This window comes from Impatiens glandulifera, chromosome 1, assembly GCF_907164915.1.
Source record: "Impatiens glandulifera chromosome 1, dImpGla2.1, whole genome shotgun sequence".
Lineage (NCBI taxonomy): Eukaryota > Viridiplantae > Streptophyta > Magnoliopsida > Ericales > Balsaminaceae > Impatiens > Impatiens glandulifera.
Window position 1 is genome coordinate 23,133,952 of NC_061862.1, and position 14,746 is coordinate 23,148,697.

Genomic DNA, 14,746 nt, shown 5'->3' on the forward strand with positions numbered 1-14,746 from the left:
TTTGAGATTGTTGAAGGTTATACAATTTATCTCCAACCAAATTATCCACATAGAAAATAATAATTATATAATCTCATTGTTTTAGACCCGCAAATCTAGCCGTCTCACTTCACGTTTTTCATCACGCACTAATGGTTTCCGGCATAACCTAGTGAATACTATTAATGTTCCAAAGAAGACTTAAAATACTAACGACACTCTTACAATGTAAAAAAGATGACGGACCGTCTTCACCTCCTTGAGACATAAACGACATCGATTAATTAAAATAAGACTATTGCGCATACATCTATTATCAGTTAGAATATCACTATGATCGCACTCCACCCAAAAAAAGAAATCTTAGTGAAAACTCTAAACTCTCATAATTTCTCCCAGCACAACTCAGTTGGAACAACTCTATCAACAAAAATAACAATGTCCTGCATGAAACTTATCTAAATCTCTCCCACACATCGCATTCTAGTTTATCAGAGACATCATTAGCTACTAAAGATAACAATCTATTATTATATAACTTTCATCAAATGATAATCTCTTATATCTAATACGATGCCCCAAACCTTGAGAGTGATAGTCGTATATATCCTTGATTGTGACATGTCTAAAAATAACAATAGAGGCAAGCATAGGGAAGACAACCGCAAAACACTTACTCTCACTCCATGTATCCTCCCCAAAACGGATTGATGAACCATCGCCCACGATAAACACATATTGTTCACTATATCTTTTCTACATGATTGATATGTCACTCCATATGTTACATCCCACGGGGAGATTGAATATTTTGTGAACAAACTAGACCAATCAAACTCATATTTTCTTATAATAATATTAACCTAGAAAATTCTCTGTTCTGAAACAGAACGACCACACCACTTTGACAATAATGTCTTATTAAAAGCACATAGGTCACGAAAACCCAAACCCCTTTATCTTTGAGCATTTTCATTTTGTCTTAACTAATAAGATGTGAAAAGGAGACTAAAAGGACCCTCATAAAAATTTACACATCAATCTCTCCATTTTGACTACCATACTTTTAGAAATAACAAATAATGACATAATGTAAGTAGGCATAGATTCCAACGCGCTCTTGATGAAAACCATACGACCTCCCTTAAATAGCAACTTGATTTTCCAAATTGTGAGTTTTCTTTCCATCTTAGAGATAATCGAATCCCAAGAGGCATTAGAACGAGCTTGTGCATCAGTGGAATACCAAATTACATGGCAGGAAAACATTCAATGCCCAAACCCTAAAATACCCACCAAACGAGATCTTCTCATAATCGACACAAAATTAGAGAATAAGATTTCAAACTTGTCAAGATTAACATGAAACCCCGAACAAGTGGCAAATACCACGAAATATCACGAAGATGCTTGAAATTTATATGGATATCTTGAATCATACAAATCATATCATCAACAAAAACAAGTGAAAATGGAAAACAAAACCCTCCTCGAGCCACAATCAACTCCATGCATAAGTTTGTTATTTTCAATGAAAATTATTATCCTAGAAAGAGCTTTCATAAAAATGACAAACAAAAGGGGGACAACGTATCCCTATCCAATCCCCTTCGAAATCTCGATTTATCGGGTCCACTTATCACCCATTCTCATCCTAGACATGACATCGAAGAGAAAATCTCAGTTAACATGATTATAAACTTTTTCAATATCAAGTTTGACGAAAGTGTATTGAACATCATTGAAGTTAGCAGAATCAATGCACTCATTGTCAATTAACACCGCATCAAAAATTTGAGGCCCTTACTAAACGTTATTTGGTTGACATATATAACAGTTACGAATAAAAGGATTTCATAAATTATGTTTCTCCAATAGTTGGAGACAACTATATATAGATAAAAAACCATAAACTCTAATGTGGGTCTTAATGTATATGAGTCTTAATATATACTTAACACATACTAAGTACCCTAAAATATTAATATTATACAATATTGACCCATTATTCTTAACACTCCCCCTCAAGTTGGAGCGAAGATATTTATCATGCCTAACTTGCTTATAATGGGAACAAAATTTTTACTACTAAGACCCTTAGTTAAGACATAGACTAGTTGATCGCAAGTCTTTACATAAGGGGTACAGATGAGACATCTAGAAATCTTCTCCTTGATGAAGTGTCGGTCAATCTTAATATGTTTGGTTCGATCATATTGAACCGGATCATGAGCAATATTGATAGCAACCTTGTTATCACAAAATAGCTTCATAGGACCAGTTGGTGTAAAACGTAGTTCTACAAGAATAGACCGAGTCCACAAAAGCTCACTAATGCCAAGATCCATAGCTCTATACTCCACCTCGACACTAGATCTTGCTACCATCGTTTGTTTCTTGCTGTGTCAAGTTACCAAGTTACCTCCAACAAATGCACAATAGCCTGAAGTGGAACGTCTATCATCCAAGGAGCCATCCTAATCTGAGTCGGTATATCCCTGAACATCTAGGTGATCGTGAGGTTTAATTATTAAAATAATTATATATATATATAATTTAATTTAATAAGTATAAGTTATAATATTTTGATGTTTTAATTAAAAAAAGTAAATAATTTGATAGTTAGAATAATAATAATTTATACTACAAAATTAATTAACTTTAAGAAAATTCAGGATCAAACTAGCTGCCTTTTAAGAGTTCTTGATATGGATTTTTTCTTTAAAAAATGTAGTTTATAAATGAGTGGGTTATTTGAGATTGGTTAAAGAGAAATTATTAAAATATTTATTCATATTCAAAATTTAAAATTTAATAAAATAAAGATATTTAGATATTTCAATTAATCATTATTGTACTGAAATTGAACCATTGAAAGTAATTTCATAAAATCTTTTCATTTGAAACCAATAAAACATTTGGACAAATTAACCACTTTTTACTTTATTGAAAAAAATATATGGAAGTCAAATGGGGGAGGTGAGCATCATCACAACTTTGTCTATCATTTGTATATTTCCCTTAATTTACACAATCCACCAATTGACTAAAAACCAAGCTTTAATTTGCAGCCAACATCAGGTGCACCAAAATCCACCTAAATTTCTAGATTGACCACAATTTTATGATAACCTCATTCCATTCATTCAACAAGACAAAATAAACCAAATGAGCAAATTCTTCTATCTAAACTTGTAATTAAAGTTAACCAGTAGAATATATATACAATTTGCTCCACCACCATTCATGTAGTTACTAAACAAGCAGAAATGAAGACCAACAAACATCTTTTCCTTCTCCTCTTCTTCTTTTTGCTCACTATAATCTTAGCCTTTCTTGCAAAAGCAGAAATAGTCTTCCATGAATTCATAGTATGTCTACAAATCAATACTTTGTACATGTTATAATTATAATTAGTAGTCTCTCTATATAATAACACATTTAATAGCTAGGTTCAAGAAACACAAATCAAGAGGCTATGCAGAACACATAATGTGATCACTGTCAACGGCCAACTTCCAGGCCCGACAATACAAGTAAGAGATGGAGATACACTTATGGTCAAAGTCCTAAATGCTGCCACTTACAATATCACCCTTCATTGGTACACAAGTTTGTTCTGTTTTTGTTTATGTTTTTCTTCTTTCCAAATGAATAATTGAAAGAAATGGCTAGGCATGGCATTCGTCAACTAGGCACACCCTGGGCAGATGGACCCGAATTCGTGACCCAATGTCCAATCCAACCGGGATCAACATACACATACCAATTCTCGACTGAAGGCCATGAAGGAACCTTGTGGTGGCATGCTCATAGCAAATGGCTTCGAGCAACAGTTTATGGAGGATTGATAATCTATCCAAAAGTGTCTTCTTCATACCCATTTCCCATACCCAAACTTGACATCATTCTTCTTCTTGGAGAATGGTGGGAGAGATCAAATCCAATTGATGTTCTTAGAGAAGCAACTTTTAGCGGTGGGGGTCCAAATGTCTCTGATGCTTACACCATTAATGGTCAACCTGGTGACCTTTACAGATGCTCTAGTAGAGGTTATTCAACTTAATCATTTACATTTGATTATCTTTATATAATATAATCTAATAATGATGTGTTTTTATAATGTATGTAACAGATACAGTGAGATTTATTGTGGAAGAAGGTGATACTGTTCTTCTTAGAATAATAAATTCTGCACTTAACCAACACCTTTTCTTCAGTGTAGCCAATCATATGCTAACCGTTGTAGCAACTGACGATTCCTATACAAAACCTTTCTCCACTTCAATCATCATGCTCGGCCCTGCTCAGACAACAGATGTTCTTCTAACCGCAGATCAGCTTCCTGGCCGTTATTACATGGCGGCCCGACCCTACGCCAGCGCACAAAACGTACCATTCGACAACACAACCGCAACCGCCGTCCTGGAATACATCTCCGCACCCTGCGGTTCTAGATTCAGGGGAAGAAAAAGAAGCCCTGTTTTGTTACCGCAGCTGCCAGCATTCAACGATACGGTGGCAGCAACTGAATTCGGAACGCGGTTGAGGAGTTTGAACGACGTGAATGTCCCGATTGAGATTGACGAGGATTTGTTTTTCACAATTGGGTTTGGACTCGTTGGATGCGAACCAGGGCCGATGTGTCAAGGACCGAACAACACACGGTTCGCGGCTAGCATGAATAACGTGTCGTTTGTGTTCCCGAGAGAGATGTCGTTACTGGAGGCGGTTTATCGAGGAGGAGGCGTAAAGGGTGTTTACACGACGGACTTCCCACCGGTTCCGCCATTGAGATTTGATTATACAGGAAATGTGAATCGGGGGCTTTGGGAGCCGGAGTTTGGGACGAGGATGTACAAGGTAAAGTACAATTCGAGGGTACAAGTGGTGTTGCAAGATACGGCGATCTTTGTTACAGAAAACCATCCGATGCATCTTCATGGGTATAGTTTCTACGTGATTGGGCAGGGTTTTGGAAATTTTGATAGTGATCGGGATAAGAAAAAGTTTAATCTTGTGGATCCGCAATTGAGGAACACAATAAATGTTCCTGTTGGTGGGTGGGCTGTCATTCGATTTGTAGCGGATAATCCAGGTATACACGTAAAAAGAATATTATTGTGTTTCAAATTGTGTGTCTTATGTTTCTCTAATTGGTTGCTGATATTATAAAACATAATAATATATAGGAGTTTGGTTGATGCATTGTCACATTGATGCTCATCTAACATGGGGGTTGGCCATGGCTTTCTTGGTTGAAAATGGAGATGATGAATCTCAATCTGTACCACCTCCTCCACTGGATCTACCGCCGTGCTAACCTACCTATTGAAGCACATGATCCGATGTTATTGATATTAGTTAAGTTATGTTATTTAACTCTCAAATATCAAATAATAGATCAAATGAGTAATAAGATGTTTTTTTTCTTATTATTTTTTTGATTGAAAATAATATGTTGAAAGTGAAAAAAAAAAATACAATAATAATAATAAGACCATGGAGATCAACAAAAATTTATCAATTTGTTTTAAGATAAACAATAAGAACCAATTGTGTAGGTGACTGAAAAAAGAAGTCTATAGACTCTCTAATATTTAAATTGCATAAATATGGTTTCTTAAATTTTTTTTATTTTCCCTCATTCAATTTTTTTTTGTTGAAGTTTCATTTTAAGTTGTCAGTTAATCAATTTATTTGAATTTACAATTCAATATGATATAGAGTTTAGTATCTCTTACTCTAAATTATTGTGAAACTTTTACTGATTTCTAGATATTCAAGGAGGTATATATATACTTATCGGTTTCGCCTTTTCAATAGGTGTTTAACTTTAATCTTTCTAGTTTTCTAATAATTAAATGAAAGTCAAGAAAATATGATATAATTATTGATGCATAGTTTCATTTCAGTAATTGTAACATCTAACACTCTCAATAAATTTGGTCTCTTCACTAACCATTTTCAATTTTTCCACTAGGTAGATAAAATACTAAGCATATTTTTATTTTTTGGACGGTGGTCATCCACATGCAATAATTGAGGAGGGATATGTTGTTTCTTTCTCTGTGCCCTGTATGTTCTATTTGAAAAGAATGATTTAACAAATATTAAAAAAAACAAATAGAGAACGTTAAACCGTGGTAATGAAACCCGGCCCGATTATCAACCCGGTGAAAAGACTGAGTCACTAGGTTACTGGTTCAATCGGTGGGTCAACTGATTCAACCATTAAAAATATTATTTCGCAATTATAATTTGTTCATTATCTCTATTAAGGACAACACAATTAAAATAAACATAAACTCTTAAATCATGAATTAATACAATTAAAATAAATATCAACTATTAATTATTCGTAAAACGCTCGCATCATTCACCAAAATCAGTCTCATTAACATCATCAGTCACTTTATTGCCTTCAATAAGGACATTAATATTGTTCCCTACATCTTCTTCTCCGTTATCTAGTTCATCCAAGTTTATAACCTTTAATTTTTGGATAACTATGTTTTTATTTGATGAAGAAACTAGGTTTAAGTTATGACTTACAATGTCACCTTAAATTGTTTTTTTAGTCTAGTAAAGTGAAATCAATTGGTTCAGGTAAGAGGTGGAACTTAAAGTGAATGAAAGAGTTTGTCATTCTCAATGTCTAAAACTAGAAATCGGTAATCTATCCATATGAAATTAGAAATAGGTAAACCCAATGGAAACCAAAAAATGGAGAGAGTGAACTGAGATAGTGATAAGTGAGAAAAAAAAAAGTGATTTTTTTTAAATTTCCGATCCAATCGACGGGTTAACCTAATTTAACTGGATTGATTATATTTTCGATTTTTTTATTGACTCAACTCGGTTTGACGATCGATTCACCGAGTTTAGGGGAATTTATTTTTGTCTCTCTTCCACCTCATTTATTTATTTTACAATTTTTCATTTAGGTTAACTTGAACATATTGTCACGGCCCATTGGTATGGGGTGCACATGTCAAGCCTACAAGGTGCATTTTCCAGAATATTCATGTCTTGGGTCATTTCTGGAACTCTCTAGAATCCTCTAGGAGTTCCTGGATTTTTGTTGGTCATGGAACTCTCTAGATTTATCTAGGAGTTCCCATTTTATGAGTGAGGTCATGGAACTCTCTAGATTTATCTAGGATTACTTTTTTGTAAGTAGGGTCATGGAACTTTCTAGAATTCTCTAGGAAGTTCCTTTTGTATGTAAGGTGGAGAACTCTCTAGAATTCTCTAGGAGTTCTCATGTATAGGTGTTAGTAGAATTCTCTAGAAATATCTAGGAATTCTTGGGTCTAGGTTAGGTAATAGAAGTGTCTAGAAAACACTAGGTCTAGGAGGATCTAGAATGATCCATACACTTGTATATAAACAAGTCTTGGCCATAAACCAAGACAATCAACTCAACAACTCAAATCAACTCAACTCAACACTTGTAATACCTCACTCTTGTAAGCAATAAACAAGATATTCTCCAAGCTCTTTCTCTCTCAAATTGTTCCATCTTCTTGCATCTTTTAAGAGGCTGACTAGTTAGGATTGTGGCAATCTAGCCTAGTGCCGCGCGGGACGAGAGAATATTCGGTGACCGAGTTTCTACCCGTGACAAGTGGTATCAGAGCGAAAGTGTTATCGCATCCACGTTTGTGCTTCCGCATTTGAAAGAAGAGATGGATTCAAGTTCCAAAGTCACGAAGGTTTCGACCGGCGAACAGAAGAACAAGAGGTCCAAGAGGGACAAGTCCGTCGAGAGGAGTGTCGACATGGAAGCGCGGGTGACCCGGCTTGAGGAAGGCATGTCCGAGCACCAGGAGGCTCTCGAAGTGTTTAGCGCGGTGGCCGAGAGGGTGACGGCGTTGGATGAGGCTGGTGAAAAGTTGGAGAACGAGGTGATGGGGATCATTAACAATATGAACCAGAGCATTCGCGACGAAGTGCTGGGATCGGTTCGAGGGGAGGTTAATGACATCCGCCATGAAGTGCTCGAGACAATCCGAGGAAAAATCCATGCGATGGTCGAGGCCCTCCGGAGGGAGATCTTGGGGAGGCTAGAATCGATGGAAAGGCGGATTGGGAGGAATGGAGGGGAACATAGAGGTGCGGCACCTCAACGGATGGATGTTCCTAAGCCAACTCCATTCAAAGGCTCGAGGAGTGCAAGGGAAGTGGAGGACTTCCTTTGGAACATGGAGAGGTATTTTCGGGCATCAAGCATACTAGATGATCGTGGCAAGTTGGAGACGGCACCTTTCTTCCTACAAGAGATGGCACTGCTGTGGTGGAGGAGGCGAGAAGTAGATATTGAACGAGGTATGCTGCGAATGGAGACGTGGGAGGAATTCAAGACCGAGTTCAAGCGCCAATTCTTCCCAGAGAACGCCGAGTTTGAGGCTAGGAAAAGGTTGAATCAACTTGTGCACAACAGAAGCATCAAAGAGTATGTGAAAGAGTTTCAGGAGTTGATGCTCGAGTTACCTAGTCTAACGGAACAGGAGGCTCTGTTCGCGTTTGTGAATGGCCTTAAGACTTGGGCGTAGTTGGAGCTGCAAAGGGCCAAGGTGCGGGACGTCTCCGAGGCAATCGCGGTAGCAGAAAGACTGTTAAAGCTCAAAGTGTCTGTGGATAGGCCAAAGATCCTCAGGGACGAGGAGGAAAATCGTGGGGGAGACTGCCCACGTGACTAGGAGAAAGGTGGGGGAGACCGCCCACCTAGGAAGGGGCATGCACATAACAACTCTGTGGGGAAGACCGACGACTCGGGTAAGCCAAGAGTGTGTCAGATTTGTGGTGCCCATAATCACATAAAGTTTATGTGCCCATTCAAGGGGGAAAAGGTTGCAGTAGTGAAAGGACACGAGTCTTCCGAGCAAGAGAAAGGGACTCGGGTGGGTTCCTTGAGGCTGCTTAACGCTACGAAGACTAGTGTTGCGAAGCCGGTCAGGGAAACAAAGAGTGGCTCTTTGTTTGTGGAAGCTTGGATCGGGGGAAGATGCATTAAGGCACTAGTGGATACAGGGGCTACACACAACTTCATGCGAGAAGGAGTAGCCAAGGCGTTGGGTCTGCGGATCAGCCCAACAAGAGGGACGGTGAAGTCCTTCGATGTAGCCAAGCCAGTGCTCGGGGAGTCTAAGAAAGTGCACACCAGGATCGGAGACTGGTATGGGACAGTCTCGTTTACCTTGGTCCCAATGGAAGACTACGACGTAATGTTGGGATTACAATGGTGCGATCAGGTACGCGCTTGCATAATGCCTTATTCCGATTCCTTAATCATTTTGGATCACGGGAAGTCTAGCGTGATTCCAACAAAGAGAGAATCAGAGGGAATAGGCATGTTCTCGGTAATGCGATTCAGCCGAGGTCGCAAATGTGGTAAAGGGGCTTTTACCACTTTTGCTAGGGTGGATGATGGGGACGGTTCCAAAGGGAAAGGACAAGTACCAAAGGAAGTCCAAAGGAGGTGCAAGGTCTTCGAGCGGCTCAAGACTAAAGGCACGAAACCATCAGATCCACAAGGTTTGGCCACAGGAGACGTGGGCCAAAGTCAGTCCGCCTTCACTCGCGTCAAGTGCATGGGAAAGGAAGCAGGGCGTGCAGTCAGGAAAGGGGACGGTGAAAGGGGGAAGTTGCCCCCGCAACAGTTGAAGTCTCTACGGTCTGTGCTCAAGGGGCTTGTGCGCAGATTTGAGGGACCATTTTCAATCGAGAGACGTGTGGGAAATGTCTCATATCGGTTGGAGCTGGCGGCCATAGGTGCACCCGATGTCGTGACGTGCAAGGGGGAGGAAGAGCACTTAGGGGCGCCAGGAAGAAGATCACCATGCATCGTTTTAAGGTCGTGCCGAGGTCGGCCATGACTTAGGTGGGGGAGAATGTCACGGCCCATTGGTATGGGGTGCACATGTCAAGCTTACAAGGTGCATTTTCCAGAATATTCATGTCTTGGGTCATTTCTGGAACTCTCTAGAATCCTCTAGGAATTCCTGGATTTTTGTTGGTCATGGAACTCTCTAGATTTATCTAGGAGTTCCCATTTTATGAGTGAGGTCATGGAACTCTCTAGATTTATCTAGGAGTACTCTTTTGTAAGTAGGGTCATGAAACTTTCTAGAATTCTCTAGGAAGTTCCTTTTGTATGTAAGGTGGAGAACTCTCTAGAATTCTCTAGGAGTTCTCATGTATAGGTGTTAGTAGAATTCTCTAGAAATATCTAGGAATTCTTGGGTCTAGGTTAGGTAATAGAAGTGTCTAGAAAACACTAGGTCTAGGAGGATCTAGAATGATCCATACACTTGTATATAAACAAGTCTTGGCCATAAACCAAGACAATCAACTCAACAACTCAAATCAACTCAACTCAACACTTGTAATACCTCACTCTTGTAAGCAATAAACAAGATATTCTCCAAGCTCTTTCTCTCTCAAATTGTTCCATCTTCTTGCATCTTTTAAGAGGCTGACTAGTTAGGATTGTGGCAATCTAGCCAAGTGCCGCGCGGGATGAGAGAATATTCGGTGACCGAGTTTCTGCCCGTGACAATATGCTCACAAATTTGTGCAACGATCATAATAATACGATTCTAATTCATGTTTTGATTTAAGAATGTAGGATTATTGTTTGCTTGTCAAATCTCTTAATTTATGTGGGCTTTAATGTTTTTCAAATTTAAAAATATCAATTTATAAAAAAAAATCATTAATATTAAAATATAGGATAACAATATGTCAATATTGAGAATAAAGATTTTATTTTATTTTTTATTTTTTTAAATAAATATTTTGTTATTATATTTTTCTTCTCATTACTTAATGTACTAATCCAGTTATAAGTTACAGGTCTTAAATAAAAACTGAAATAAAACTTAAAATTGGGAGTCAATGATTATACGTAGAGATGACAATAGATATTCGTCGGGAATGAACATTTGAGAAGGTATTCGATCGGGTCGAACTCCAATATGAACTATACTAATATTAAAAAAAAACCATACTAAATATTAATGTGACATTTCATGTTTCAATCATTACATTAGTCATAATAATTACATATCTATATATATATATATATAATGATGCTTAATTTTTAAAATGTCCGGATTGCCGGGTCGAGAGCTGTGGTTAATTTGGATACTTGAGTCGGAATGTGGGTTGACCCGTTTATAAATTTAAAACGGTTAAAAATAAAATTAAAAATGTTAGAGGTATATTTCAAACTTACAACCTAACAAAAACAAGTACAACTCTTTAACCAACTAGGCTACAAAGACTTTATATTTTAAATTCAACACCAAATTTGATAAAAACGGGACGTTTTAATATTAATATAAGTTCAACTTTTTAACTAACTAATATATAATGATGTTGAGTAAATGGATATTTGGGTCGGATTGTGGGTTGACCCACCCATAAACTTAAAACGGTTAAAAATAAAATTAAAAATGTTATCCGTAATTTTTTTCACGGTTTTTTATATTATTACTCGTGCAAATGCACGGGCTAAATGCTAGTTTATTTTATTACTCTTACTCATCTTTCACATTTTCTTTAGTATGATATTTAACATATACTTATACAATGTAAGTAATATTTTTATTTGTTTTATTTATTTATTTTGATATTACCAATTTTAAAATTATTTATTAGAGGGGGTTATTATTCAATTTTTAGTTAGTAACTTATTCAATAAAATTTATAATTTCACTTTAATAGGGTAATATGGTGTCCTTGAATGATGAATGATAGAGTACTGGATGAATCAAGGATTGATACTTTATTATTGATACTTTATTATTTGGCAGGTAGGGTACCGAATATACGAATAAGAAGGCGTAAATCTGGTTAATCGGGTGTTAGTATGGGTTGAGTTGACTCAGCTGAGTTAGCACGCATTTAACAATTATTCAATGGGCTGTTTAGAAGTTCCACCCAGATTGAATCCACTAATTTGACCTATTTTGGAGATAAAGTGCGCCTCGCGGGAAATCCGATAAGAAACCAAATGTTAATGAAATGTGACCACCCAATTGTCCACGAGGACAAGGTGGGAAGAGAGAGAGAGAGAAAGATTGAGTTCAGAAGAAGAAGAAGAAGAAGAAGAAGGCTGTTGTGGTTGTGATTCCTGCGAAGGCCCCGAATAAGCAAGGAATGGGCTTTCTGTCTCTGAATTCACTGCCTCTCCCTCCTCCTCCTTCTTCCCAGCCTCTATCCGGCAAATCATTGATACACACCGCCGCTCCGATTCTGCAATCCCCCGTTTCTGTCAAGCCCATAGTAGTAAGCGGAAACCCTCCAACTTTCGTCTCAGCTCCTGGCCGTCGTATAGTAGCCAGTATGTCATTCTCTATACATTTCGATTTCGATTCTCATCATTCATTCTTCATTGCATTTGGTTATCTAATATCCATCCTGAACATCAAATTTATTAACTTTATTATTCCCCAAATTTTATTATTTATTCCGATCATCATTCATCATCCACCCTCTAACTGTAGATTCCACCCTCTAACTGTAGATTCCACATGATGAAATGTCAGTTTGATCATATTGGTGGGTAGGTATTCTAATTGTTACCACTTCTATTTTAGATTGTAACATGCATGATCAATTCTTTGAACAAAGTTGCGATCAAAGAATTCAAATTTGTTTAAGTATATTAGCAGTGATATAGTGACAAGAATTAAAAAAAAGTGCTATTGAACACTTGTGGTTTTACTGAATCAGAAAGAGGTTTTACACTAATTAAAGAAAATTCTAATCTGATGAAGAGTTGTATTCATATTTCCTATTCAAAAAGAAATGAACTTTGATCCCATTGAATATAGTCGGGGATCTTCATGGAGATCTTGCACAAGCCAGAAGTGCACTCGAGATTGCTGGTGTCCTTAGCTCCGACGACCAAGACTTTTGGACTGGTGGAGACACGGTACTCAACTGTTTAACATAATAATATGTGGCAAATTAATAAGCTCTCTCTTATGAATGTCAAATCAATGAGAATATTTCAATTTTTGGGAATTGCAGGTCTTGGTTCAGCTTGGGGATATACTTGATCGAGGGGAAGATGAGATAGCAATTTTATCCTTGTTACGATCATTGGATATTCAGGCAAAAGCTAATGGTGGTGCAGTTTTTCAGGTTCAATACCTTGATTGTCAAAGCTTTTATTTAGTACCAAAAATCTAATGAGTCTTTTGAGAAAATGATAAAGTTTGTAACTTGTTGTGATTGATATTTTGTAGGTAAATGGAAATCATGAGACAATTAATGTAGAAGGAGATTATAGATATGTGGATCCAGGGGCATTTGATGAATGCTTATACTTTTATGAGTACTTGAATGAATGTAATCATGACTGGGAAGAAGCTTTTAAGAGTTGGTTTAGGGTTTCAAAAGAGTTGAAGAAACAGAAGAAGACAAGCCAGAATTATTGGGGGGCATGGAATCTAGTCAAGGTACATCCTGTGTGCCATATTATAAAAATACTCTTTTTGTTTCTTGAAGATTTTAAAATTTGGAATAGTCGTTGTGATAAAGTGATGGCATTATTATTAGGACAGAGGCAACAAGGAGTGATTGCAAGGTCCGCCCTTCTAAGGCCAGGGGGTCCATTGGCTTGTGAACTAGCAAAACATGGTGTTGTTCTCAAAATAGATGATTGGGTATTTTGTCATGGAGGCCTTCTTCCTCACCATGGTAATTGATAAACACACACTACTAATGGCTCCATTTTAAAACACTTTTGAGAAACAGAAAGGAAAGTGTTTTCAAATGGGGATGATACATATCCAACAAGATAATGGTGAATTTAAAAAATGGTATTTTGTTGTTGATATTGATGATGCAGTTGCGTATGGGATAGACAGGATGAACAATGAAGTATCAAAGTGGATGCGAGGTGGTGCAAGTGAGGAAGATGAAAGACAACAAAATCTTCCTCCTTTCATAGCAACGAGAGGTTATGATAGTGTTGTTTGGAACCGTTTATATTCTGCAGATGATGATGGAGATGAACGACGGCTTAATAAGGTGAGACTTGAGAGTGATAGTTCATGTGGTTGGTAGATAAAACATTTGTAGATAATAATAAAAGAGTGATTTGTATATTCTTGAAGATTGAATATATTCTCGAAGAAACATTGGAAGCAGTAGGTGGTACGGCGATGGTGGTGGGGCACACACCTCAAACAATTGGAGCAAACTGGTATGTTTGTATGATGGAACACACCTTGTGTTTGTTTGGTTGATTAATTTGTCTGTCTTCTTTAAACAACTACTGCTGCAGCAAATACAATTGTAGCATATGGCGCATTGACGTGGGAATGTCTAGCGGAGTTCTAAACTCAAGACCGGAGGTAAATTATCTTCTTAATCTGCTGAGAATATTTGGTTGGTATGAATATTTAGTTAAAAAGAATGGAAATGCAGGTCCTGGAAATTAGAGGAAGGGAGGCCAGGGTGATAAAGAGTAAAAGGGACTACTTTCAGCATAATAGCCATCTTCAGGACCAAGTTGTTGATTACTTGTAAGATATCATCAGAAACAAACAACAGCTGAGGCTGATAGTATGTGTTTATATTTTTATGCTTTGGTTTAAGTGGGTTGGGCATTCAAATGTTTGAGTTACATAAGACAGAAGAATAGTATCTAATTATTTTTTTTATCTTGTGACTCATTATACAATAATAAGCAATAATAATCACCTCTACTCAATTCTACTTTCTACATATGTATATATTGTGATAA

At 37.2% G+C, this 14,746-nt stretch overlaps 2 protein-coding genes across 2 annotated transcripts; both read left to right on the forward strand.

Annotated features, from left to right (window-relative positions):
- Positions 1-3,646: 3,646 nt before the first annotated feature.
- LOC124921175 (laccase-3) lies at positions 3,647-5,302 on the forward strand. Its single transcript, XM_047461803.1, has 3 exons — positions 3,647-4,031; positions 4,115-5,077; positions 5,172-5,302. The coding sequence occupies exons 1-3, from the start codon at positions 3,647-3,649 to the stop codon at positions 5,300-5,302; spliced, it is 1,479 nt and encodes a 492-aa protein (XP_047317759.1).
- Positions 5,303-12,016: 6,714 nt separating this feature from the next.
- LOC124920803 (shewanella-like protein phosphatase 1) lies at positions 12,017-14,723 on the forward strand. The gene is made up of 9 exons (XM_047461366.1): positions 12,017-12,331; positions 12,825-12,925; positions 13,024-13,137; positions 13,242-13,454; positions 13,560-13,695; positions 13,847-14,028; positions 14,115-14,203; positions 14,285-14,354; positions 14,428-14,723. The coding sequence occupies exons 1-9, from the start codon at positions 12,148-12,150 to the stop codon at positions 14,527-14,529; spliced, it is 1,191 nt and encodes a 396-aa protein (XP_047317322.1). The 5' UTR covers positions 12,017-12,147; the 3' UTR covers positions 14,530-14,723.
- Positions 14,724-14,746: the final 23 nt, after the last annotated feature.

What these genes read in the sequence shown, in the direction of transcription:
- LOC124921175 (XM_047461803.1), top strand. Translation starts at nt 3,647, where the DNA reads ATGGCTAGGCATGGCATTCGTCAACTAGGCACACCCTGGGCAGATGGA. An exon ending in TTACAGATGCTCTAGTAGAG is followed by an intron (nt 4,032 to 4,114) that starts GTTATTCAACTT and finishes TGTATGTAACAG; the next exon opens with ATACAGTGAGATTTATTGTG. An exon ending in ATTTGTAGCGGATAATCCAG is followed by an intron (nt 5,078 to 5,171) that starts GTATACACGTAA and finishes AATAATATATAG; the next exon opens with GAGTTTGGTTGATGCATTGT.
- LOC124920803 (XM_047461366.1), top strand. Translation starts at nt 12,148, where the DNA reads ATGGGCTTTCTGTCTCTGAATTCACTGCCTCTCCCTCCTCCTCCTTCT. An exon ending in TGGCCGTCGTATAGTAGCCA is followed by an intron (nt 12,332 to 12,824) that starts GTATGTCATTCT and finishes CATTGAATATAG; the next exon opens with TCGGGGATCTTCATGGAGAT. An exon ending in ATGGTGGTGCAGTTTTTCAG is followed by an intron (nt 13,138 to 13,241) that starts GTTCAATACCTT and finishes GATATTTTGTAG; the next exon opens with GTAAATGGAAATCATGAGAC.